The 26,233-nt window shown below is 41.3% G+C and overlaps 1 protein-coding gene across 8 annotated transcripts in view; it reads right to left on the reverse strand.

The window, feature by feature from the left end:
- Positions 1-26,233, reverse strand: part of msi2b (musashi RNA-binding protein 2b) — a 255,566-nt gene that overhangs the window by 23,967 nt on the left and 205,366 nt on the right. For 5 of the 8 annotated variants that reach the window (XM_053442301.1, XM_053442300.1, XM_053442299.1 and 2 more), the window contains one exon: positions 1,494-1,613. The exons of 2 other annotated variants lie outside the window; for them this stretch is intronic. In XM_053442301.1, the coding sequence (XP_053298276.1) occupies positions 1,494-1,613 (120 nt within the window). The remainder of the gene's footprint in view (positions 1-1,493; positions 1,614-26,233) is intronic. One more of the 8 variants, XM_053442302.1, reaches the window with a different exon arrangement.

The following is a 26,233-nucleotide window of genomic DNA, read 5'->3' on the forward strand; positions in this document are numbered from 1 at the left end:
AACTTTTTACCGGACCACAGTCCTCTCTGTAATTACATTTAAGATGAAATCCATAATAGCATTTCTCCCACTCAAAACTGCATTCTCACCAGTCTCAGTGTTCATTTTACGAAATTGACAATAACGTCCTCACAGGTAAAAAATCATATTATAAACTTTCTGCTACTTTGACTGAACTAATTTACATAAAAAAATCCTTTAAAAGTTTCTGTTATAACATGTAGTAGCTGAACCGTAGCTATATTGCAGTATATTGCAGTTATAATTAAAGTCTTCCCAGTCAAAAAGAACATTTATATATCCACAATTCTTCCAGTCCACAACTGTCTTTAAACATTCCCAAAATAATTCTTCCTCGAACAAATTATGTAGCATTTGTCATTGAAGTGTATTTAATATCAGATATCCACATCAAATTTGAGATATCTGCTATAGATTTACTAATAGAAAATAGTCAGATTTAAAATACAATCCAATTTCAACTTGTCGCGATATTAATATCAGTTATATTTAATTTAGATATACGTCATGTCATTTTTAACATCCCAAAATAGATTGTGAAAAGTAATACTGTCATTACGGACGTCCACAGTAAAAATAGGATCCTGTCCTCTCTGCAGGCTGGAGACTGGGGGTGACGTCATGTTCAAATGACCAATCACGCCTCCAGAGTCTTTAACATGTGACTGTTGAGCAGTTGCGAGCACGTAAGGAGGGTCGAGCTCGCTCTCATCACAGCCCGTTGAAGGACCACATTTATTCACACTGAGCAAAAAGGTTTTCCAACCACGATCTTCACTGTTCACATGGTTTGTGCTGGTTTTGAGTCTGATTAAACGCCATCAGAACATTTGTCCTATTAAATGACAAATAAAGATTATGAGAAGTACTGCATCGTTTAACGAGATTTAAAGAAAAACACCTTGAGTCGCTGCAACACCCTTTCAGATTCTTGCGGCTTCTTGATGATTTTACATTGGTGCTCTCTGTAAACATCTTTTTAATATCAAGAACCCTTGAAAGCTTCACGGACAGATGTTTTTGACAGATTTGCATTTGATTAAAATTTGGTCCTAATGACAATGAATGACGAATTAAAATTCATTGAATTAATTTGCTTTGATCCTGTGAGTCTTTTAAAAAATCCCCTTTTGAATGATCATTGTTTGAAACCAATTGGTGGAAGGAAATTGTGGCTGAAAAGCATAATAATAATAATAATTTTGTATTCAAAGGAGCTGAAATTAGTTGATAAATGGGCCATAAAGTGGAGATTTTATTTCTGAGCTACTTCCTTCAATACTGGAAATTATCCAAGTATATATGTATTTAATGATATTCGATAAAGCAATGTGTATGTAAATCTGTGAGTCTACACTAGAACTGCTGGCGAGTGTAGCATAGGAACTTGGGGTTCTATGTCTATCGGGGGAAGCAGAGCAGGAGAAGTTGGAGAGAGCAGCAGCCACACAGAACATGGACAGAGCGTTTACCTGGCCCTGTGCTCTGTGGGTACGCCAAGTAGCCGCCTCTTCCACGGGCCCCCCTACCTGAGCCACGCGCTGCTGCTACCGCTGCCGCCGCCACCGGTCCGTACGCTGTCGCTGGGAAGCCTGCAGGCACATACACACACACATACACACACATACATCACTTCCTGCACATGGATGAGTACGCCCCAGAGCTACAGGAGAATGTTGATAGCCGCGCTGAGCTACGGGATGAAACCGTAGCTGTCAGAGACAGGGGGCTCATGTCAGGGCAACATCTATCAGCAGACTCTTACTGAGCCCACTGTGATATTCAAAACCCTGCAGACCCACTGATCCATACCGAGACGCAGAGGGAGCCGTGAGCTACTCGCTGGGTTTGAGGAGGAAAAAGTGCAGATGTTTAAAATAACTATTAACTAAAGAGCACCTTTAAAGTCGTGTATCTCTTGAGACACGCCGGTTTAACACGAGTGAAATAAAGTAGAAAGGAATTAAATTAAACAGTAAATTCCAAAATCACAACTTGAGTAACTGGTTAATAAACATATGAAAATACTTCTGTTCCTGTATATGTATCAAAACATCATAATTTATAATGGATCACAAAGAGCAAAATATAAAATCATCTAAAAAGACCCCCAAAAAAACAGTGACGTACATGTGATCATTTTTAGTGCGACGTGTACTACAGTTTTTATTATTTTTTATAGAAGGTTTCTGTCAGATTGAGAAGGAGCTAATTTGCATTTGTAAACTGACTTTGGGTCTGTTTGCAATTCACCAAGTCCCTGATTATATTAGTGGAAGAATTTGGCTCTGGGGGGTGTTTATGTCACATTCTTTGGATGAAAGATTACAGCCACTTCTGAGCAGCATAGACATGGGCATAATAGCCCTACCTCTGGGGACTATCCCTGCATTTATTCGGGAGTGCTCCCAATTACTGAGAGTTTCTATGGAATCAGAATCATCCACTGTAATGCAAGAGGCAGATTATTCCACATTTTTTATGTTCGGCTATTCAGCTGGAAGATATAAAGTGGGGGTAAAAAAACATCTTCCACAATCAGATGGAGACATCTGTTGGATGATTTGACACTCACAAGAGATTTCAATCTGTTAGTTTATATGAAGGCTGCACAAGTCTCTTGTGTTCTTTTCTTCTTAGGTAAACATTTGCTGTCTTCCATCGCCGAGATATCTTTAAGCCTCTGGCTTAAACGTATATCTATATACACATTCATAAATCGGTCAAATTTGTCAGTTTATGATTAACCAGAAAAATAAAGACTTTAATACCATGCAAATACAAATCCACTTCTTTAGGCTCTGATTATTCCAACAAATATCAGCCTAATAATCAGTCTGTAATTAAGCCAATGCAGTATCTGTGAATTGTAATTACATTGTTGGCCTTAATGAACAAAGTAGTTAGAGGTGGCTGACAGAGGCGAGTCCGTGCCCAGGGCCTGGGCTCCTCTCTCAGCACAGGAACGGTATGTCATTAGCGGTGGTGATGAGATTCCTCACTCTGGGCTCAACACCCTAATCAGCCGCCGAAAATTATCTCCACAGGAAATGCTTTCCTCACTAGCAAAAAAAAAAAAAAATTTCCACATAACCTGAAGTTTTTCTTGAAATTCTTGACAGATATATTGATATGATTTTTCCGTGTGCATGTTGTGTGTATTTCTCTTCTATGTTTTGACCATAGTTTCCGGAGACGTTGGTTTAGACATTAAAAAATGGCACAGGACACCTTAGAGGATTATTTTTTGAAAGCTGTGGAGGTGAGAGGAGCACCAGCGGGTGACCTATTTTCCGAGCCAGCCTTGTACTGCAATTCTACGAAGAGGGTCTCACACAATAGAGTGACTGAGGGGGGAAGTATGGGGGGGGGGGCAGGGTCAGATGAGCTGCAGCCAAAGAGAAAAACACATAGCTTTTCATCAGCCGGCTGAGAAGGAGGTAATTCACAACTCTGTCGACACAATATGACCGCAAATGTGCGAATTGGGTGTGAGGCGCCATCATGCTGCGCTGGGCAGGCAGGTGGAGAAGCAAAAGAAATACCACTTTTACCCCCCAACTATCTAACTGCTCAGGAGAGAATAAGGGACTCAGGCGGCACGGCGACAGGGGAAAAGAAATGCAAATGTGACGACAAAGAGGCAGCTGAAATCAGCGGCATTTATGCTGCTGCAGCTTTACCGGACCAGGAGCTGAGTCCAACAGCTCAAATGATATTCTCCACCTCTTTTCTCCAAAAAAAACCCCAAATCAACTCTGATACTATGCTAATGATGGCCATGCCCCCCTGCATTTCCACTTCTAGTGTCCCCATGGTTGCGGAGCAGAACAGTGTTCCAGGCAGACACTCTCCACCTCTTTCTCCCTGCCTCTCTCTCTCTCCTTTCCTAAGTGCTGAATCCATCTTCCCCTCGCAGCCATTGTCATGACACCCCCAATAGACCCACTGGCTTGGAAGTTAGTTGCGGGCAAAGTTGTGGTGAGAGATTAACTTTGCAGGATTAGGTGGGTTAATTAATAGATGGCTGCTGCTCATTGTTTTGTGCTCACGCTGTAAGAAGCCACCCAAGAGAAGCGCTGCAGCATTAAATCAATTTCATGGCCCTTTTATTACTGAGGAGATAAAGCCAATATTTAGCTTTCAATTCTTCACAATTATTGGGCCCCTGCTTTGCCACTTGAGTGGCTGCGCTTGGCTGGGGACAAGGACACATCTGTTTATGAGCTGTGGAGGCCTGGGGGCCTTGGTGTCCGGACTCCGGGGAACTGTCCTCAGCTTTCGCTCCTCCCGCCCACAGCACGAAAATTCATCCTTCCTTTAGGAGTGCACACGGAAAGGAGAGGACGTTTAATTCTAAAGAACGATGTGTTCCCTGCCAAATTCTACAGGCATTTCGTTTTCGCTCAAAGCAAATGCAGCACATTTTTCTACCCACAACCACTAAAATGTTAGCAAAATCTATAAAAATCACAACAAGAACAGGAGAAAAAATTCCGGCCTGAGGATATTTTATGTAGGAAGTCTCTAAAAATCCTAGAAAAAGCTTTCATGTCCAAAAAGCTTAGCCATCAACATGTATTCTTCTGATGCACCCAATGTTTAGATATATCGACCATCATTCAGAAATCTATGCAACTGCTAATTTGTATATTAATCCACGTCCCTTCCTACTGTAAATAAACTTTGAGCTGTAGAAACTTGCCAAACTGAATGCCATGCACAACTCCCGGTGCTGTCACTTGTCTGCCGAAGGAGCTCAATATGCATCCAGAGCACAAACTGGTGCTTTGGTGGCATTCTTCCTGGATGCTTCTACCTGCACCTGTATTTTGTGAGTCTCTGTGAACTCGATTGTAGTAAAGGAGGAGAGACGCGGGTTGGGGCAGTGTCAGTGGTGATCAAACGGCCGGCTGCCATTTCTGTGTCAAAGTTTCCTGGGATTTGTTTTGCATGCGAGGGAACTGGGCTTAAAGCTTTGTTTTCGTCAGTGTAAATCTCGAGCACTTTGCTGAATGTTATACTGCTGTTAAAGTGGCAAGCAGAAGGTATTTATCACTGGTTACACCAATTTGTAGCTATAATCATGATCAGTGACATTTTACAATTCTGACATGAATCCTCCCGATGTCACCATGTTTTTCAACCTGCTTCACTCATTATGCAGCACATCAACTACAGACAGATGTCAAATGCAGGAGGATGGTGACAAGCTGGCAGACCCTTTTGTACTATATCCTCGTTTTTCCCCCCATCATTTTAGCTATTTTGCAAAACAGTTTTGTTATACACCTTAAAATCCGCAAAGGACAGTTTAAGTCGATAAAACATAGACTTTTTTACAAATGCCTTTCAAAGTGCAGATTTTCCAAAACGTCTGTCTTTGTGTATTCGTGTGCACAAGTAAAAACATCGCGTTAGGGAAATGATGATGACACAGCTTACTTCGCACACGCCCACTGTTGCTTTCTGTAATGAGCATGCGCCGGGAAAAAACAACACGTTTCTGTCTGGTTAGCACTGTTAGGTCTAATAACAAGGCTGCAGCTTTCCTGATCCATATTACCGACATTCACAGGCATATGCCTCACCCAAAATATTATTTGGACCACATTATTCTTCTCTGGTATTTGACAGATTGTTGATGTGGACTGTAACACAACCTACTGGCCCGGCATGGAAGGATATGTTTTGTAAAATTTTGTTAAACAAAGGAGAAAATATTCCATTAAAAAAAACATCCACAATAGTGTATGATTTACGATCTTAACAAATAGACCCTTTAAAAATGTACACACGTTGTCCAATTTTGTCGCAATGCACAGTTTCTTATACATTTCTTACTGATCAAGTTTTCTGTGATAGTGCCTTTCCACGCCTCAGACTCCTCTTTCTGATCCTATTACTCAGAAAAACCGCACAATGAAAAGTTGTTGCATTATGCATCAATAAGGTCCTATTTATGTCCTACCAGTCTGACAACAGCTTGACTGATGTTAATGTAATCTGTACTGTTCTTTGGCCCAAAACTGCCAGCAGCAGCTCCCCCGTCACTGACAAAGGAGCTCCATCAGTCACAGAGCACTCCACTTATTTCTGCTATAAGAAGACTGTCAACTGTCTAATGCACAGGAGGAGCCCAGGGACAGCTGATCCTTCTGTGGAGGCCATATGGATCAAATATGCCCACGTTTTAATGTCACCATGAAATTAAAAACTAATAGAGCCTAGAACTACATTAATACTTAATTTCCAGTGGCCAAATGATGTAAAGTAGATGATGTTATAGGGTGAACATAAAGATCAGATGGTGTATACGATGTATATAATGTGCGGCATAATTTTTTTTAGTGTAACATTACATGAGCAGGAAGAAACACTGATAACTAATATCATTTCCAGACATAGAGTGTCTTTTGGGTGTAGTTAACCAGGGTTAGCTTTATTACAGGGAACAGAGAACAATGAAAGAAGCCGTTCATCCTGCAGCTACAGTAGATTTTGGGGGTAGACAGCAGGAGTAAGACAGATGAATGGTACAGAGCAGAGGTGAGTGAGACGAATGAACAGAAAATGACATTAGCCACATCAGTGGAAGAGTAAGACAAAGAGAAGAAAGGACAGGAGTGAATGAGAAATTCGAGGAGGGGAAATAAGGCCAGGACTCAGGAGTCCAATTCATTCTCATGAAAATCTGTGAGGTATTTTGGACAAGGGAAACTTGTTGAGGAAAGGAGACTATATCATACTCAGGAAAAATGTAAGCCACATCTATAATTAAGTGCTTTTCTTCCATATCGCAATAGCATAACGTATTATTTCACAGAAAAAATATTTTTGTGGGAAAACGAGGCAAAAGTTCTGTTAAGACATTTGCAATGTTAAAATAGAAGATGTAATATATAAATTGTTAAAAAAACACTGAAAGTATATATTTTGAAGAATGGTCCCTTGTCAGTGTTGCATAATTGATGAGTTCTATTTTAAACTTGTACAGTAGCAGGCCTGGAAGAACTGCACTAGTTTAATTTGTAGTGATGCATCACGTGTAAGATCTTACATGTAATTTAAAAAGGATCTAAACAGTTGTCACAGTGACGATGTGTTAAGATGCCAGCTACTTTAAATTAACAGCAAGAAAAAGAACTGTGCTGCTAAATATTTTTTATTAAACTGCTACTGACACTAAACACGAAGGACATACGGAGAAAAGAAATTCTGAGATTTCAAGAATAATATTATAATTTAACAAGAAAAAAGGTCATTATATTATGAGAAGGTGCAAGAGAACCTTTGCTCCCACTCTTTGCGTTTTGAAAAGCACACACATTACAGTTGACCGCCACCAAACATTTCCTCCTCCACAAAAAAGGCGACTTCCTCTAGTCAGTCTATGTGGTTCCTTCTTTAGAATAAACAAAGTTTTTTGCGCGATTTTTTCAAAGTCCTGATACTTATAATGCTTGTGACGAGCTGGTCTTCTGATATTCATTACATTACATTACATGTCATTTAGCTGACGCTTTTTGTCCAAAGCGACTTACATTTTTTTGTACATTTATGAGTGGCCACTTAGGGGTTCAGTATCTTGCCAAGGACACTTCGGCATGCAGATGGGGAAGAGTGGGGTTTGAACCGGCAACCTTCATGTTGGAGATCGCCCGCTCTACCCCCTTGGCCACACCGCCACTATCCCCCTTTAAAATTAAATGTAGCTAATCATTTTTTCCGATATTGCTATTCTTTTTTCTATTGAAATTACAACGCTTTTCTCAAAATGTCAGATGTTTTTATCTATTTAAATGGCCCTTATACCATAATCATATCATCATTTTGTTAAAATCAAAATACTTTTGCTAAATAGAAAAGCAAAGAGATCCTGATGCTCAACACCGTAGAGCTGCCCTATGTCCACATCCATTTATCATATCTTGTAGTTTACTGCCACACTCCCAAAAAAAGGAAGGACATTTAATTCTAAAATATATAACAAATCAAACAGGAGGTGCATGTTTCTTTCGGTCAGAGTAACACAGTGAGAAGGACAAGCCAGCGGAAATAAGTCTGCTGATAAGTCATAGCAGAGGCAGCGAAGCACATTGCCACCGTCGCACGGGGGGGGGGGGGGGGGGGGCATTCTGGCAGAGATGGAAAACTGACTCCACTTCACATTATGCCTCATCAATAACCTTTCATAAAATGTAGAGAAACATATAGAGACAAATAAACCAAACAAAGGCGTAAAAAAAATATAAATCAAAGTCATAAAAGAGACAGCCACCTAGCAAGACATCTTTTCATCTCCAGATTGACAAGTGTCCCATTGTTGTCATCCTTCAGCACCACTTTGTTGTTGTTGAAAGCATCTCTAGGTTGCTGTTATCAAAGGCATAAATCACAGAGCTGGAGAGAGCCAGGTGGCTTTCATATGAACTGCTGCACACATGCTCACGTCTCACCTCTCCTCTGATCAACGGAGACCTACAGCACACACAGAGATTCCCCCTCACATAAAATACAGAGACGGCTGTCTGGGAATGAGCCAGAGAGAGAGAGTGTGACAGAGAGAGAGAGTGAGAGAAAGCATTTACATGCACACCAATAATTCAATTAGAACCAGACTAATGCAATACGCATATTATTGCAACTCTCATGTAAACACCTTAACCAGGTTATCTTACTCACATTACGGTCCTAATCAGAGTGAGCATTACTTGATTAACGGAGCCGGGTCGCTTGTCAATCATTCAAATTAATCTTGCCACGTGTACGTCTGGTTACTTTCGGTGTTTGGATTCTGTGGATGCATCTCAAAGGTCACACAGAACAGGATGTCACGCATGTTTGAAACCATAGCTAGAGAAGAGATGAGAGCAAAACTAAATTAAAATGAATCACCACATGTCCTTTTGTACATTAACTTCTTATCTTACACTTCATTTAAACTTGAAGTACCTTACTGCCAAAGTCGGGCTGAACTTAAGCACAACTGTTAAACAGGCTCTCTACTGATCTTACACAATCAGCTTCAGTTTACTCATCGTGATGAGCACTACCAATCAAAATCTGTTGAATGATGACTTTAATGGCGCGAGAGGAACCGCTCAGTCTCAACCAGAGACTGTAAATGAAGATGGACGACATGACGGCTCCAAAACGTGAAGCCGAATTATCTTGATCACCCTCTGGTGGCTGGCTGCCCTGTAGGTTAGTACACATCATTTTCTTTTCCTCAAAGTTTTTTTTTTCTTCTGTCATTTGAGGTTTGTTCCCATCACACTGATTTATATTCAAGTGTTAATTTTTCCGGCAAGTTGGGTTTTAATTACTCATTTGATGATATCAAAGCAAGGTGGAACTTGATTGACAGCTGAGACTGATTACAGTCATGATTGGTAGAGTGCGTTTGGGATGATTTGAAGTGCCCAAGATGGCAGCACATATATCCAGGATATGTTGGATCACATTTTTTATCTTTTTTTACAGTGCATGTCTCAACAATAACCCTGATGACATCATCAGTTTTTTTTAGCTTGAGCTTGGAGAGTAAAGCCTTTAAGAAAAAGCCTGTGTCCTGTGTGGAGCTGAAAGATAAGGGAATTTATCAGAGAGCGATAATCTAATACAATACAATATCAAGTTAGATTGTACGATTTGCAGGATCCAGTATGTTTGGGGCTTGACTGGAACTAGGGACTAATACTCTGACTATGACCTCTGCTGAATCGCTTTCGATCATTCTTATATAAATCTTCATGGAACTGCAAAAGAAAATCACTGTATTTAATATTGGTAATCAGAGCAATTGTTTTTGCATATGTAATATACTGAGAAAGGCTTTAACAGACTGACAATAGTGTAAGAGGAATAAAATATGTAATTGAAAATAATTATAGTAGTATTCAGCTTACAGTAGAAAATAACATGATTCAATACACAGGCCCACTTAAATGGCTGCAGATTTTGAGGTTATAAAAGAAAGTCAACATTTTCTTTTGACCTATTTTGTCACTCTCATGAGAACAATTATTCTTTCTTTAATAATAATAAAGCAATAAATTAACACTTGACAGGGACACGCTTACTACTGTTAGAATCTCATTGAACAGTGAAGTTACATTTCATCCAAGAGCTACTTAGAAAAAAAAAATAAATCCTGAGCGTATACAAATGATATCGCAGTATCATAAACAACTGTTCCAGAAAAAATTGATTGACATGCTGGTTAGCGCAACAGTTATTGAAGCTCTAAATTTGTCCAAAGTAAGAGTTGAGAGCATCAGCCTTAAGAACAAAAGACAATGTATCCTGTGATAACCAAACAAAAGGTGCTTATGACCCCTGACCTCAATACCAAAAAGAAAATCTGTCTCCTCACATATACGTTACGTGTGGGTCTAGTGTGTGTGTGTGTTTGTATTTGTCCCTTTACCCAAGCTGTAGCTCTTTTTCCTGAAGGTTTCTGTATATAATGAAACCATTTGGCTCACTCATCCTTTGCCATTAAGACTTAGTGGCGTCTGATTGGTAGAGAAGCAGTCGATTACAGAAGAGGAGTGAACTCTGAGCTCAGAAAAGCCTGGTTTTGTGGTAGTAATTGTACCTGGATCATAGACCTTTGAATGGAAAATGATGAGGGAGGAAGAGAAATATATCAGAAGTATAGAGAACGACAAATTCAGCCCCTTTACAAGATATAAACCTGTACTAAAATTAGTTGGACACATGATGTCACATCCTCTTATCCACTGTATCCACCATACCTCAGAAGTTGGATAGAAATCTACAGATTTCACATCCATCTTCCTGCTCAGACCTGTGACTCCTAAAGCCCCCCAATACTGCAGATAGTAAACATATAATGTGGAGAAATCCACAAGAAGGTCAGAGGTGAGGTAAGGTTGAGCTTCAGATCAGCCTCCCTGGAGCATGCAGGGACTGAGTGATTTGCTCAAGGATACTTCAGCAGGGGTGGATTTTTGCTGGCGAGGGTTCTCGACCCTGAGCCCTTCAGCTGGAGAGCGGACTCCCTTCTCGCTACGGGATCTGACAGCTAATAATGAATTGCAGATTGCCTTAGCTATTCCGATATCACATGATGATATGTGCTATGCGAATGATTCAATCAGAAATTTGAATTTTATAAAAATGTCCGTATGAGGTTACTCGAAGAACCCTCGATCTTGAAATACCCCCAGTCTGCCCAGCTGCACATCATATGCGCTGAGACGTACGCCGAGTGCGAGTTACTGTGATGCTGTGTATATTGAGCTCAGGAAAAAGCTGTCGGTGTCTCTTACTTCACTTCTCAGGGACAAGAGTGCCCATTCTTTGTAGCTGAAGTGCATGGCAGCATAGCATCAAAGGGGACAAACTAGACTCTCTTTTGAAGTGTAGCCACACTTTTAACCTCTTCTTTGTGCTCCTTCCTGTGCACTTCAGTAAAAAAGGCTGCTCCGATGCTAGAAACCTGATCTAAACAGATTCTGCTTCCACACAAGAGCACTCAGTTACTCACACACATACAGTAGTTAGGACGAAGTACAGAGTCAAACTTAAAAAAAGCAGAAAAAAAAGGCTTTTTCTAAAAGCGAAGAGAATTCAGGCCAAGAAGATAAGGCAGAAAATAAAATCAATTGAGTTGTCGAAAACGGAGACACTGGTTTGAGGACGGGACAGGGGTCCTGGCTCACAGGCCTAACCCCGAGGCAGTTTAGGATGGCGACTTAAATAGAGACAGAGACAGGGAGGACACAGATGTCTGACCTTGCAGTGGTGCTTATGTAATGGTCTGCTTCAGTGCATTTAACTGCAGTGCTTCTTTCCAACCTGCAAGGGATCAGTGAAGGCAACATGTCTCTGCAGTCCAATCTCCTTCTGACATCACTTGTGACACTCGGAGAGTATGAAAAGGTCCTGGGAGCTCGGAGTGAATCAGCTGTTCTGGCCCCGCCTGTGAGGTCCCGAAGGAGCCAATCATCCTAATTAAAGTAGACTACTTAAGCCTCCTCTCATTAGTGTCCAAGTAAACAGCCTTAATTTTGTATGCATTTTAATGCCCATCTCCCACTTCTGAAGGGGGCAGTGGAGGGGACAGATGAATGATGGGGGTGGGGGGGGTTCAGGTTTTCTCAAAATGAATGAGTGCATTAAGTGTCATTTCACCATTCGAGTTTAATGTGTTTGTGTTTTTGCGCTGAACACTCAGCCTCCGACACAGACTTGCCTTTGCAGATGATTTACGTCAAAAATAAGATGTATTGATGTTAGGTACAATAATTACAAGACGGAGCAGCCTTGTCGACACTATTTCATGGCTATAACTTTAATGCTGAGCACTTACAGGCAGCTCTGTACTGCGGTTACACAATCTAGCACTGCTCTAGATACACAGGGCAAGTTGGGTAAAATGTGGCATGACCCAAAAATAGCACAGCAACATTGGCTTCTACTTACGTACTTACTGGAGCTGTAAACAATGTTTCCACACAGAGTGGAGGTATGGAGCTGGCTGTGTGCTATGATATACAGACATATATGCATACATGTTTATATATGTTACCATGCGTCCCTGCACTGGGGAAAGGGGGGGTGAGAGCAACAAGAGAGCTATTAGCACAGTCAGCAGGAGGGCGGGATGGAGGGGGCAGCTGGGTAGAGATGTAGCAAGTACCCGACTCTCTGAGCCTGGAGCTCTCGAACAGTGGGTGGCATCAAAACAACAGGCAGACGACACAGAGCATGGTCCTGCAGACACACATATTGAACTCTGCTGCCAACTTCCACATCTGCGCCCCTTCTCTGTCCCCCTGCTGGTCTCCAGCACCGTCCAAAGGTGTCAGACATGTCCGAGGCAGGGCAGCTCGAGTTTCATTTCAAGACCTGCAGCTCAACCGCCGAGACATAATGAGCTTTAGCGTTGCCACTCTGCCTCTTACAGCAGCTCATCATCCCCACCACAGGAACTAGACTGTGGGTCTCCATTGCAGACTGTTTGCCTGCCTCAGTGTGTGAGGATGTGTCTGCTGTCCTGGGGTGAGCTAAGACCTGGGCAAATGAGGTGAGCCTTCTCTTCTACTTTCAGGCAATAGCCAGCCTATCAGCGCTGCCTCTGTCAGAGAGCAGTAGCTGGTTTTGCTCACACGTGCATGTGCACGTGGGATGACTTATGTTCTTGTAAGAACGCAGACAGACCAGTGCACATTGCATCAACACAGAAAAACAAAACTATACCACAAAACAATAAAGAAAAACAACACTCACCCTGTTAAGAGCTGAGGGTCATGCAGTAGAGTGCTGTTACACCTGTTGAATCAATCCAGTGCTCACAGAAACATGTTCAGTACCGTACAGCAGTTTATACTGTCTGTCAGCAGAGCACATGCACACAAACAGATGTTATGCTTAATAGACAACAAAGCTGATCTGGGAACAGTCTCGCTCTCTGAGTGCACATGGATAAGAGGACAGGACTTGACATACAGTGCTGTCCACTGACGTCAGAGCTGCACACTCACTGCTGTCACTGTGAACAGTCATGGCCTGGGGAGGTGTGCGTGTTTGTGCGTGTCTGTGTGTGTGTGCGTGTGCGTTTGCATGTGCGTGTGCGTGGGCCTGCATTGCTGGGGAGACAGTGAGTCAGAGAGCCAGACAGGAAAGCAGAGAGAGACTCCTGCTAAAGTCTCTCCACCTCTTTTGCCTTCATAGGAAGCCTTGTAGAGTCTTTGATTTTGTCAGTTTTATGCCTTCTGAAATGTGTGTGTGTGTGTGTGTGTGTGCGTGCGTGCGTGATTTCCCAAGTGTGTGAGAGAAAGATGCACTGTGCATGGCTGTTGAAGCGGATGAGATCACAATGCACCTCGTCAGGCCCTATTTTAAGGCCTGCGACTCATGGAGTGTCCCGGCCTTCACAGACTCATTGGGCAAATGATCAGCCTTGGCAATTAAAGACAATCTGTGAGTCAGTGTGGCATCAGGAGGGCCATCTGCTTCCAGCCCTGTAGCACTCACTCTGGCCTGTGGGACCACTTGCTGGGGTCACGGCTCACCCAGCTTATACGGGGATGGTCACAGGAACTAAGGAACAATCTGCTGTGTAACTCCAGTTCAATGGAAACCTGTTCCACCAATAGGTCTGCTGTGTGAGTATTTGTGAGTGTGTGTGCGTGCCACTGCCACGTCTCAGGAGTGCAGTAAAAACACAAACAGTGGGATCTGTCTCATGGAGGACAATGTTACATGCACCCGCGACACAGGTTGGCTCCTCATCCGCCTCAGGCCATTGATTTTTTCCACCTGCTCCAACACTGTAGCCAAGAAGTGTCCTGACAGGGGAAATATAAGATATCTGAATACTAAAGACTCTGCAGATAATGACTGGGCATGTGTTCCAGACCACATCATCATCATCATCCACGCAGGAGGTAATGAACTATAGCCAGCAAGACAAGAGTTTTATTGGACAGAAAGTTTGAAAAGTACAATAAAACTTTGTTCCAATGAAAGGAGACAAGTTCGTAAAAGGTGGACAGTAGCTGGAGGCAAATAAGTTTGAGTTTCTCAGAAGATGTAATTATCTTATAATCAGAAAGTTGGCGTCAAAGACAACGGTAGCTGAGACGTGACACAGCAGTGCATTAATGGAAAACACGAAGGCAAAGGCAACAACACAAACATGCAACACAACCGCAAAAGCCACAACATGAATATGAAAATTACAAAACAACCGAAACGATTGCTCAATTCTGTTGTGTTGTGTTTTCTGTTGCGTTTGTGTGTGACATTTCGGCCACTGTAGTCTCTGATGTTTACTTTCTGATTATGAGAGAACTATATTTTCAGGGACCAAAACACAGACAACAAGGACTCCACGTGAGGCCCATTTTTAGCCAGGACCTCATTGGTCTACACACAGGATGCAGGTACATACTGTACCTCCTCTGTCATGGGCCACCAAGCACTGTTCACAGCAATATAGCGTCCCTGTCAACACATTTCCATCTCCCAACCGCAGACAGTTAAAGCTAAACCCTGGGAGGCTAAATGATGTTTCAGGCTTATGCCCTGTTGTGACCTCGGGTGCATTTATCATAAGCTTGGTTGGCTGTGACCCAGATTCTCGGGGCATGCGGCCCTCAGGAGCAGTATATCATGCCAACTACACAGGTCAGTGGCTCCCTTTCCCTATATGCCACCTGCTGAGAGGACAGCTGTTCCTTGTAGCTTTGCACACTTCACCTAAAGATGAAAAAGGGGTGAAAAGTTCAGCTGCCTTGTTTTTCCATGACACTTACAATCGTATAGAGTAACAAGTGTCTCCTTGGGAGATGGTGTGACCCAGATCTCCTTTCTGACTTTCATTTGTGTTTTCAAGAATTGGCCCAAACCTATCGCTTTGAATCCCACATAAATTAGTGTGACTCATTGGATGTAGACCGTGGGTTTCATGCAGTATTCTCCTCCCCTTCTGCTTCTGGCATGTTTTAGCCCCCCTTCGCTGTGGGAAACAACAACATTTGAGCCAAAGCAACCTACACTCTGGAAAGGGCAAGTTATGATGAAGATTTGTGATGGAATAATCCCAAAGATGACTTTTACTGTTTTCTTTGTGGGGAATGACCTCAATCCCTTCAAGTGAAAACCTTCAACCAACACAAGCCCTTGTTTTTTGCAGTGGCACCATCGCTGCATTATGGACATGTTGCTGCCCAACAGCCAATTGATGTTGCCAGACCATTCTGTAGTACTAACACGGCCCTGTGGAGGTCTGGCTATGTGAGACCACAGACGTTCCAATACAATTTATCCTTCACTCAATTCTGATATCTGGAACGATCTAATATTTTGGCCGTCATGTCACATTGACGGCCAAAATATTAAACTTTTTATTAGTGTCATATAAATTAAGTAAAATATTTTGATAATATTATTATTTTGTTATATCTATGTTATGTTATGTCATTTGGGCAGAGGGATAATTTGGCTTTGTTTGATATTTTATGTGAAAGTCTCTCTCTTCATAAATGTTCAACCAAACCTCTTTCAAAATTCTGTCAGTTTATTGAAACATCACTTGATATAAAAAAAGGAATAAATATCTTTTAATAAACAGCCAAATTTGATCCAACCGAAAAAAAACTTTGTCAAGTACAACCTCGAGTAAACCAAAGACCTCACACAGACACACAACACTTTCTAATATAGTTTGCTGTGAGAGGGAGACGCAAGCAGCAGGTTGCATTTTTCCTGGATAGTTTATGTCTATAATGTTAACCTAAAATTACCCGCCCCTCTGTCCTCATTGCATGCATGCTGCACTTACTGCTGTCCTTTCCTCTCTTTAATCATCCTTTCCCTCCGTTCTTTTACTGCTTAAGAGGCTGACTCACTGGGCCTGAATCGCTGTTTGTCTGTCATGACATCTGGAGTAGCTGGATGACGGAGTGTTATGTCTTTCTCTCACTCAGTCTGTGTCTCTCCCCTGATGGGATCCCACTAACGTCTTCATCCCTGGTTTTGCAGTGTAGCATAATGACCTCCTAGGAGCAGCCCTAATGGAGCCATAATGGTCATTTATGCCAGGGGAGGCTCTGAGGGCACGGCGGTGGAGGCAGCAAGTCGCACAAGAACACGGGAGAGAGTGGAGAGGAGCTCTCTCAAGTCCCTTCATACACAGATCCTGAATCTCAGTCTTTGTATGACTGTGCCGTCTTTCTATGTGTGTGTGTGTGTGTGTGTGCGTGTGTGTGCGCACGCTAAACTCTGCATTCACATGCGTGTAATGAAAGGAACTAATACAAGACTGGTTAACAATAGAAAGTACAATATGAATGTATGAGGGGGTGTGTCCCTTCTTTTGATGTTCACTTCTCTAGCTCATTCGTATGCATTATGCACACATGCATACACCATTTTCTTTTTTTAATTACATTCTCCTCATATGGACAAGCTACCTATTCATGCATACATCATACACACAATAGACCATGCTACAATATTTAAACCTCTTCATATTTCTCCTTCCATATTTGCTGACACCATTAGCAGAAACTGCACTGTACATACACCACAATGCATAAACTTGCACTTATTGTTGGGGACAATCTCCTTACCACCCATTTTGCATTTTAATATGCACCGTAAACAAAAGAATATTTCACTGTATACAGTCTGAGCCCGAGGTAATCAAAGACAACTGAGTTCAATGTGCTGTAAAGCTGAGATCCAATAGGCTACTTCTTTGAATGTGGCTTTCTCCAGACTAGACAACTCACGCTTTGTATGTGGCACATCCTGGGATGTTCCCCTGGGCGCTACAAGTTGAATTATACAATAGCACATTTATCAGCTAGCTACTGCTAATTAGACTGCTGCATAAAAAGGAGAATAATGTACAGTAATGTTCCTCACGCCTTGACAGCCACTGCTTTTCCTCAGTTTCCAGCCATTATCACAGCAGGATTTGGGGTTTTAGTAAAAGAAAGAAACAGCATCCTTTCTGAACCACTCGTTATCCACATTCGAAAATACAGTCATTCTCTGGTGGATTTTATCTGCTCCAGTGAAGATGTATTTTGTAACCTCTGCTCCAAAATGTATGGAGGTGTGAGGCGAGTGCGGCTTCCTTCTAGGTGACAGAGATCGTGGAGAAATGTTAGGAGAAGTGGTGAAGCAAATGTGAATCGGCTACGAACATGACAGATAAATTCCTCACCTCCACCACGGCAACAGGAGCATCTTAATTTCAAACAAACTTCCGATTTGTCTTCTTTGGGAGCTATCTGAAAAATCTGTGCTGTCTAACTGTTTTGAGCTGCAGTACCTGGGGAATGGTGTGCACTTTAATGTCTTACAGACTCACAGAGAGGTCCTTTTGTACCTCATTTTATTTCAAAGACCATTTTCAATTTTTTCGTTCGCTCTCTGTAGCCTGATAAATGCTCTGAAGTCTGATAATCTAAGATGGTTTCCATAAGACTGCATTAGTGAGGTTATCTATACATTCTACAGCTGTATGTTCTTTTTCTGCAGATTCAATATCTGAAAATGAAAGAATCTGAGGTCTGAGTCACACCGACACATACATTCACAGAAATGGACCCGTCTGTTATCACTAAAGCTTTCTGAGTGTTAAATAGGATCCCCGCAAATGTTGACTTCTCACCTAAACAGCCTATTTTTTTTTTTTTAGAATACATCCAGTTGATGATAGTAACAGTGCAGTAGCTGTTTATTAGTAAATTGCAAAATTGCAAATAAACACATTTTCCTACTGCATACTGGTGGTATCTAGTTTTAGAGATTCTCCCACCACCGAGATCAGTGAGAGAACTGCCTCAATAGAACTGCTCTGAATGAGCAGTGGTGGATGTAGTTTTTTTTTAAACCAGGACAGGACAGGGGAGCATCAGGGGCCAACTACATTTCAGCTGCCCCCCCCCCCCCCCCTCCCGGACTCGCCCCTTGATCTGATGTCTGTGGGTTATAGAACGTTACAAAAACACTGGGAACATCATTTCCCAGTCACAATCAGTTTAAAACCCCAATAGAATAAAAAAGCTTTACGTCCACCTCAATCTGAACAAAAAGGTCCACATTGATTGTGTTCTTTCTGTACATCTCTGCCATCAACTGGGGATTTTCTGTTGTTATCAAGCTTACATACTTAATAATTAAAGAGTAAATACACAACTGATTGGACTGGCACTTTTATGTACTTTTAAACAGATCTTTTTAATGAACTGTTTCTAATTATTCAATAGACTGAATAGAACAGCTTTGCCCCTCGCTCCTCTACATTCACTATCTCCTGATTTAAAACACCTTTCACAGTGACAGCACCAGATTTCCTACTCTGCTTGAGAGAAATAATTAGTTTGATTCTGTTAATTATTTAGAGTAGTAAATACATAGAGTAATTTAAAGATCTACTATAGTACATCACACTTACATAAGAGTTCAGTTTCCACAGCCAAAGGCAGAATGTCAGATCTTAAATGAGCATAAACAGACTTTAAGCTCGGATGGGAGAATGTCTAATGAAACAAAATGCTGTCAGTTTCGGTTTCTTTAATATTTCTGTTCAAGGTCTACTTCATGATTTTCAAGGAGTGGATATTTCGACGAGGCAAGTTGTTACTGAATGTCTGCAGTAAGCCAGATTTAGAACTAACTCTGCAAGTTCATCTGATAATTAATATAACATTTATTCAGTAAGTCTATTGTCACGTATGTTAATACATTTATTACAGAGCCACAGCATGTGTTTTGCCAAGATGTTTCCCATCATAAATCACATATGGACAATGTGTGAATATTCTATGCAAACACGAAAAGCAATTAAGAGTTTGATTAAAACCCCAGATCCCTGCAGTGCAATTCAAAATTTGGCAGATTTAAACAGTAATGTGCAAACTGTAACTAAGATCATCACCAGCAGTGTCTGCCAAGATTTGTATTCCTGTATTAATAGTAAGATGATCTTAATTCTCTTAAAAGTAATAATTTGCGACTCTCTGATGATTGCAAAAGAGCCTGTATGAAGCAATATCAGTTTATTCTCCATAAAACCCCATCTGAGTTTTATCTTTAATTGACATTCACTACACCAGCAAGGTACAACATTTACTATTCAGTCTCTGTCTTTTATTGTATCATATCCAAAAGAAGTTTCACCCTTCACCACATTAATCTGAAAATAGACCTTCAGGGGAAAGCAAATCCTTTATTTAAGAATAACAGATTGTTTGTTTTAAGATTTTATCTGAGGGCAGATCTGAGGACGATGTTTCCTGTTTGTAATAACTATAAAGCATTATGTTAATACTCAAGTGTAAAAGATGAGTCACAAATTGAACGTGAATGTAATTTATATTTTCCATCGTGAGACTGGAGATGTAAATGATGCTGCTTTATCACTGATGCTGATTTGCTGACCACTTAGTAATTGTTTCATTTAATTTTGGCAACAATGTAATTTTACAGCTGTAAAAATCTTACTTTTACAAACAACTTCTTAACAAACCAAACCAAACATCTCATTAAGAACCTTGTCCCACGACATTATCCTCAAGTTTAACCAAAATAATCGACAGTAATTCAAATTTAACCCCACACAATCTCAAATTAAAGTGAAAATGATTTCTGTGTTGAAAGTCAAATATAAGCCAAAAATCTCAAATGCACTGGGGTCTCAAAAAGGTTTGGCTTTCGGGGGATATGTACGCAGAGTAGTGTCCATGTTTATAAAGATAGGAGAAAAACTGTGACAGAGTGAAAATAATACCATGAGATATAGTTTCAAGGAGTCCTGCCCTTTGACTAAAGTAAGTTCAAATGCTTAAATAACGGTACCGGTTGTGTTAAGGTGGGACTAGAGTCCTCCCCATGAACTAAATGTACTCTATGTTACTATTTTTCAGCCATTTGGCCCTGTGCGGGTTAGAGGCTGCTCTTTCAGGGCCTAAACAGCACAGACCAGCTCCAGTGCAGCTGCAGCACAGTGTACATGGCCTCAGAGTTGCCCTCTACTCTGCAGTGGGTGAGAGAAGGCTCTGAGAGATGAAAACAAGGCTCTATAGGAGCACGTTAACCTGGTGGAAAAGGGACGGGGGCAGATGGAGGAGCTCCAAGAGGAGCCCCGACAAAAAGACGAGCTGTTAAAAGAGTGGCTAGAACAAGGGCAGTAGAGCAGGAATAGAGAGCGTCAGACCCTGCTCACTCATAAAGACAACGAGCTGAAGGAGGGTGAAGTGCGGTGGAGGAGCAGCTGTGACACACTTGAGGCGAGTCTGCAACTGGAGCTGGCTCAGAGGGAAGAAAAACAGCAGAACATCCCCTTTCCCCCCTTTAGGTATGTAGGTCTATACACTCCGTTTAAGGTCTAAAGTATTATAAATTGTAGTCTGTGTGCAGGGAGACGTGCAATAGATGTAGGTTACTTTATAGCTGGGTGGAGAGATTATTGACAACCGGGACATAAAAGAACCTGCACCCTCCAGAGGGAGAGTGTGTGGGTGTGTGTGTGTGTGTGTGTGTGGGGGGGGGGTGTAATCACAGCCTACTGCACACAATGTTTCTGTAAGTTATTTATAAGTTACAGGATCCGCAGGTTATGGGTCGACCTACGCGTCAACCGGTGTGCTGCAGAGGCAATGCCACTTCACTGCTGCGATCAACAATAGAAACCGTTTCAGCAAATGCAGAGTAGTCGCCAAACAGAAAAAGCTTTTTAACTAAAGTGTGTCTAATCAAACTCTCTCGATGCATTTAAATCAGCAGTAAAAAATAAAAAGTTTAATGTGGGTATAAGCAGCAGTAATGTGATTGACTCCGCAGCTGCTTTATACTGTATGAAAAGCGTCTCCTTCAGGTCATTAAATCCCTGCAGCCATATAAAGGCAGCAGGACACACATGTTAATTAATCTGCAGACTCCAGCTCTTTAATCCTGTGCTTCATGGAACACATTTCCAAATTATTATTTTTCCTCCATTTTTTTTGGCCTCACTATTCTGATAATTTCGAATCACATTTTGAAATATGATGTTTACATCATAAGAAAACACATTAGATAGATGCAATCTTATTTATGGCCAAATCTATTTTGTTAAATCGATTTGTCTATTTAATAGATAAAAAACAGCAACACACTTTATGTTGTGTTACATTGTGCTGTTCTTCAACATCCAGACAACGTATCATCCTAATGGTTTCATTTATTTCTGCATCTATCTGTTAATGTAAAGGACTCACTCAGCTCAGTAAGTGGATGTGAACAATAGATGAGGACACTTGCTTATGTAGACGACTAAGGCATTTAGCAGATATGTTGTAAACTTCACAAAAAATGATCTGACCAGTACTACCTGTGCAGCCACAATTCATATAAACTGGTCCTTTAAATATCATGCTAGTGTAGGATGGGTTTAACATGCGGTTAACTACTGTTCTCCCTTTTCTATAAATCAACCTTAATTATGTAAATATTTCAAATTGATTGACACGGCTTTCAGAAATAGGGATTATCAGAGCCCAAGGCAGCACATCCTTTTGGTGTACTTCCTGAGTCTGTGTGTCTCATTTCATTGTAAGGTTAATTAAGGGATTGAGAATAACTATGTAGATTCAGCTACAGCAAAATGAAGCAGTTATATTATCATCTGTCCAAGGAGGTTATTTTTTCGTCTGGGCTTGTTTGATTGTTAGCAGGATTACACACAAAAAAAAAGAAAAGATTTCCACAAATTTGTGTTGAATGATGAGGGATGGGTCAGGGACTAACCCATTTCATTTTGTGCAGAATAGGATAAGGGGCGGATCCATATTAATGCGAATTAGGGGCCTCCTTTTTGAAGTTTTAACCAAAATCCCAGGGAATAATAATGCAAAATGTCTATCTAGGGGACTGATATCTTTCAGTCTATGAAATTTGTTGCCGCTTGATGGAATTTGACTTTGAGGAGGCATGCACTCTACTGAGTGCTATTCTCGTTTTCTTTTGAAATCATGTGCTGGCAGCACGTCTAGGCTGGCTGGTGTTATTTAAAGGTAAAGGCAGCAACAACCTGAGCAAACACTCTATCTTGCACAGTGGGAATCTTTACAGTAAATCCACACAGCAAATGACAACACGGTGATACTCACATATCACATGTCACATTTGCATACAAACGTAACAGTCCCATCTCCTTTTATTTGACACTGACATGACCACTGCTTGCCATACAACTCAAGTATGTGCATTAGAACAATCTGTGAAAAGGATTTGATATGAATGACAGCCGTTTGAGTGAGTTACAAGGAAGAGCCAACGTCTTCTAACAAAAGAAGGAACTATGTGACTTCGACATTGCGAATAATCAAGAAGCTGTAGCCATTATTACAAAGAGAAGCTTTGATGAATAGAAACAAACAGAACAACTTGTTGCTTTGTGGGTGCTGCTAATCATGTGTTACATCTCCTTACTACTTGTGATACTTGTAAAAACGTCTTCTTGATTGTCCATAAACATGCAGCATCATCTTTAAAATTCAATCCCAGTCCTAGTTTAAGCATAATGCAGAAACAATGCGGCGACGAGGTAAACAGCGTGTGATTACTGCATATTAAACATGGCTTGGAATTTACAAACAGCAAAAATCAAAGTAGGCATCTTTATCAAACAAACGCCTCTCTTCCACAGCCATCTTTCTGTTCAGTGTGAACGCACTGTAACCAGGCTAGACGAGGGACAAACACAAAACTCGATAAGAATGACAAATGTCTGTCCTCGACGTCCGACAGAAAATTTGATTTAACAATTTTCATATATCAATATCTCCATGGAAGCATTATCTGCTTTGCCGTAAATGTGCACAACTTTTTTTTTTACATATTTATTGTTAAGAAATCCTCTCTCCCTTTAATGGCAGTAGTGACTGTAAATAAAGATGCTCTCCGCTGCCTCCCACTGTACAAAAACTGAAGCCGCAATATCCTGCATGTAGGTGCTGCCATCTCGTACTGGTGACGTCACTGGTAGCCAGGGTCCGCACAGTAGTGATTACAGAGTGGAGCCACAGTAAACGAGGAACCAAATATCAAACTCACCTGTCAATCATGACACTTCAGCAGGATTTTTTTTGTTGTTGCATTAATTAAATAATTGAAAATCAACCTTATCAAAACCATGAACACTTCAACATAAATCAGAACGATGAACTCCCTAATCCAACAGAAACCACCTTCAAGAAAAATACATTTTGATGTGACCTTTAGTTTGGTCCATGTTCCATCTGCTAACTTAAAGGAGGTGGGGTTTATGACCTATACTGCAGCCGGCCACAAGGGGGCAATCAAGGTGTTTTGGCTTCATTTTTTCGGGGGCAGTCATGTTATTCCTCTTTATATACAGACTAAGATTGGATTATAAAACCAGTAACTGTCAGCAGATAGCTAACATGGATACGCCTTGACCCAAAATACACACATTACAATAGACGGCATTGATGGACATACAGATAACCACACCTCTCTGTGCCAGAGAAACATCTGTTGACTGGGTTTGCTTGGGTTTCACATCACTTAGCAATTTCTGGGTAGCTGTCGGTTTTATAGTCACAACTAATTTCAGCACAAACAGACACCGCTGAATAAATGTCTGACTTTGCTCTCTGGAGCTGTGCCCTGATACATGCTCACTTCCATAGACACGTTTTGATAAATAGAGGATGATCCGATTTACATCAGTGATTTATGAAGGACTCTTAGTGCATTAAACATTAACAATGCTCGTCCTGCGACAGAATACTTCTATATGCAACACGCAGCATAACAAATACCAACACGTAGAGAGGGAAAAAATACTGTATGTGATCGATATCAAACACAATTTGTGATCAATGTAGAAATTAATTGGGAGTGCCACATGGAGCAGAGTGCTAAGCTGTCAGATTCTGTTTAACAGCTGTTGAGCTGGTGTCGGCTTTAAGTCTAACCGGCTGCACTGAGAGCTTTATTTTCCTCCATCTGAGCTTCTGTATATTTCACATCTCTTTTAGACTTGAACTCTGTTTCAGCTGCAGTGGTGTCAGCTTTGGTTTCTCTCTGCCCGTGTACGTCGTATTGAGCTTTTTCGTAATTAATTCAGTGCTTCATCACTGATCAATGTGTTATCACTGTTTTATCTTGACAATTGAGCAATTGCCTAACCACTCTTTTTTCCCTCTTAACAGCGGGCCCCTGAGGTTTACTGCGAATAAAAAAGCCTTGAAATGCAGCCCACAATTTACACCTCTCGGATCCAGCCGGCCGAGTCCCTGCTCCATTTATTTATAGTGAGTGTTTCGGTGAGGTTGCGTACAGTGGGAGAAAAAGCTTTTGATCTTAAATTGAGGATGCCTTCCAGATCTTGGGAAGGAAGGACACTAGTCAATATTTGGCCTGGGGTTATTTAATTTGGACAGGGAGTCTGATTCATACATTAAAAATTCCAATTACCCTGTCAAGAGTTGAGCGCGCCCAGAGGAGGCTGTTTTAATCATACAGCTTTATCAAACTCTTTAAATTGAGTTTAACATGGACAGGATCATACACTCTGCCTCGGGGAAGGTTATATCGCTTAATTTGTTGTAAATAGTAAACATTTCAAAAATCCGTGTTTAACTAGAGTTACTTATATTGAGGAAATAGTGATCAGTTATTTTCCCTCTGATCTTTTCCTTGTCTTTTTGCAGAACCAAGGTAATAAATGTTTTACGATGTGTTTACGGAATGCAGGACTGATAAATCTTGTCAATTTTTATTTGATTTTATATGCGTGCTGCACACACAATTCTACACATTGGTGTTCTTCTAATCAGCTATCAAAATAATTGGTCATTATCACAGACAACATTTGCTTAATTCCCACATTTGTATGTTTTTCATGTTCGCCCACGCTGATGGGTAGGTGCTACTCCTTTTCTTCTGTCAAATAATGTTGTGGTCAGGTGTAAATCTAGCATATGTCTGATCTGCCGGTGGCCACAGCTGGACCTCAGGTCTTACCATTCCTGAATCTATTTCACAAAGATATTACAGAGATCTGAGCTGCTGTCAGATATTTCCCATTCCGTCTTATCAGTGGAGGGAATGATGTCTGGCATGGCAAACAAAGCATGTGTAAAGTCCCTAAATAAAGCATGAAATTGACAGGATGCCTGTGTAAGTGATGGCGCCTCAGAGCCGTGGGCCCCTTCCAGCAGCCGACAGGTACAGCTGCCCACTTCCAGCCTGGACACGTATCACTCGGACTCCTATTAAAGTGGCCATCACTCCGAGTCAACACTTTTAATGCAGAAAATGCCGTCATTCATTTTCCATTAAAAGACCCATATTTTTAAAAACCTGCCTACATAAAGCGGTGCTTATTTACCTGCTTCTCCACACTCAAATTTGCATACATTGAGCCTCGGAAGACGAAGAACTTTCCCCATTTTAGACATTTGGTCATGGTGATGTTCAAGTGTGGCATAAAAAGGAGTAAGCAATTTATTTCACGAAACGTCAGCTTTAAGAAGCCACCCTTAGAAATCTAAACACGTAGCAAACTTTATAACCCTGAAGATTATTTGATGATTGACGTGTGGGTGTGTGTGTTGTTGAGCGTTCATGTGTGCGCGTGTTGGTGTTCTGGGGAATGTGTGTCTGATTGCGCCGCTTGAGAGTGCATGACAGAAATCAGCGGCGACAC

The sequence above is a fragment of the Pleuronectes platessa genome, chromosome 15 (assembly GCF_947347685.1).
Source record: "Pleuronectes platessa chromosome 15, fPlePla1.1, whole genome shotgun sequence".
Lineage (NCBI taxonomy): Eukaryota > Metazoa > Chordata > Actinopteri > Pleuronectiformes > Pleuronectidae > Pleuronectes > Pleuronectes platessa.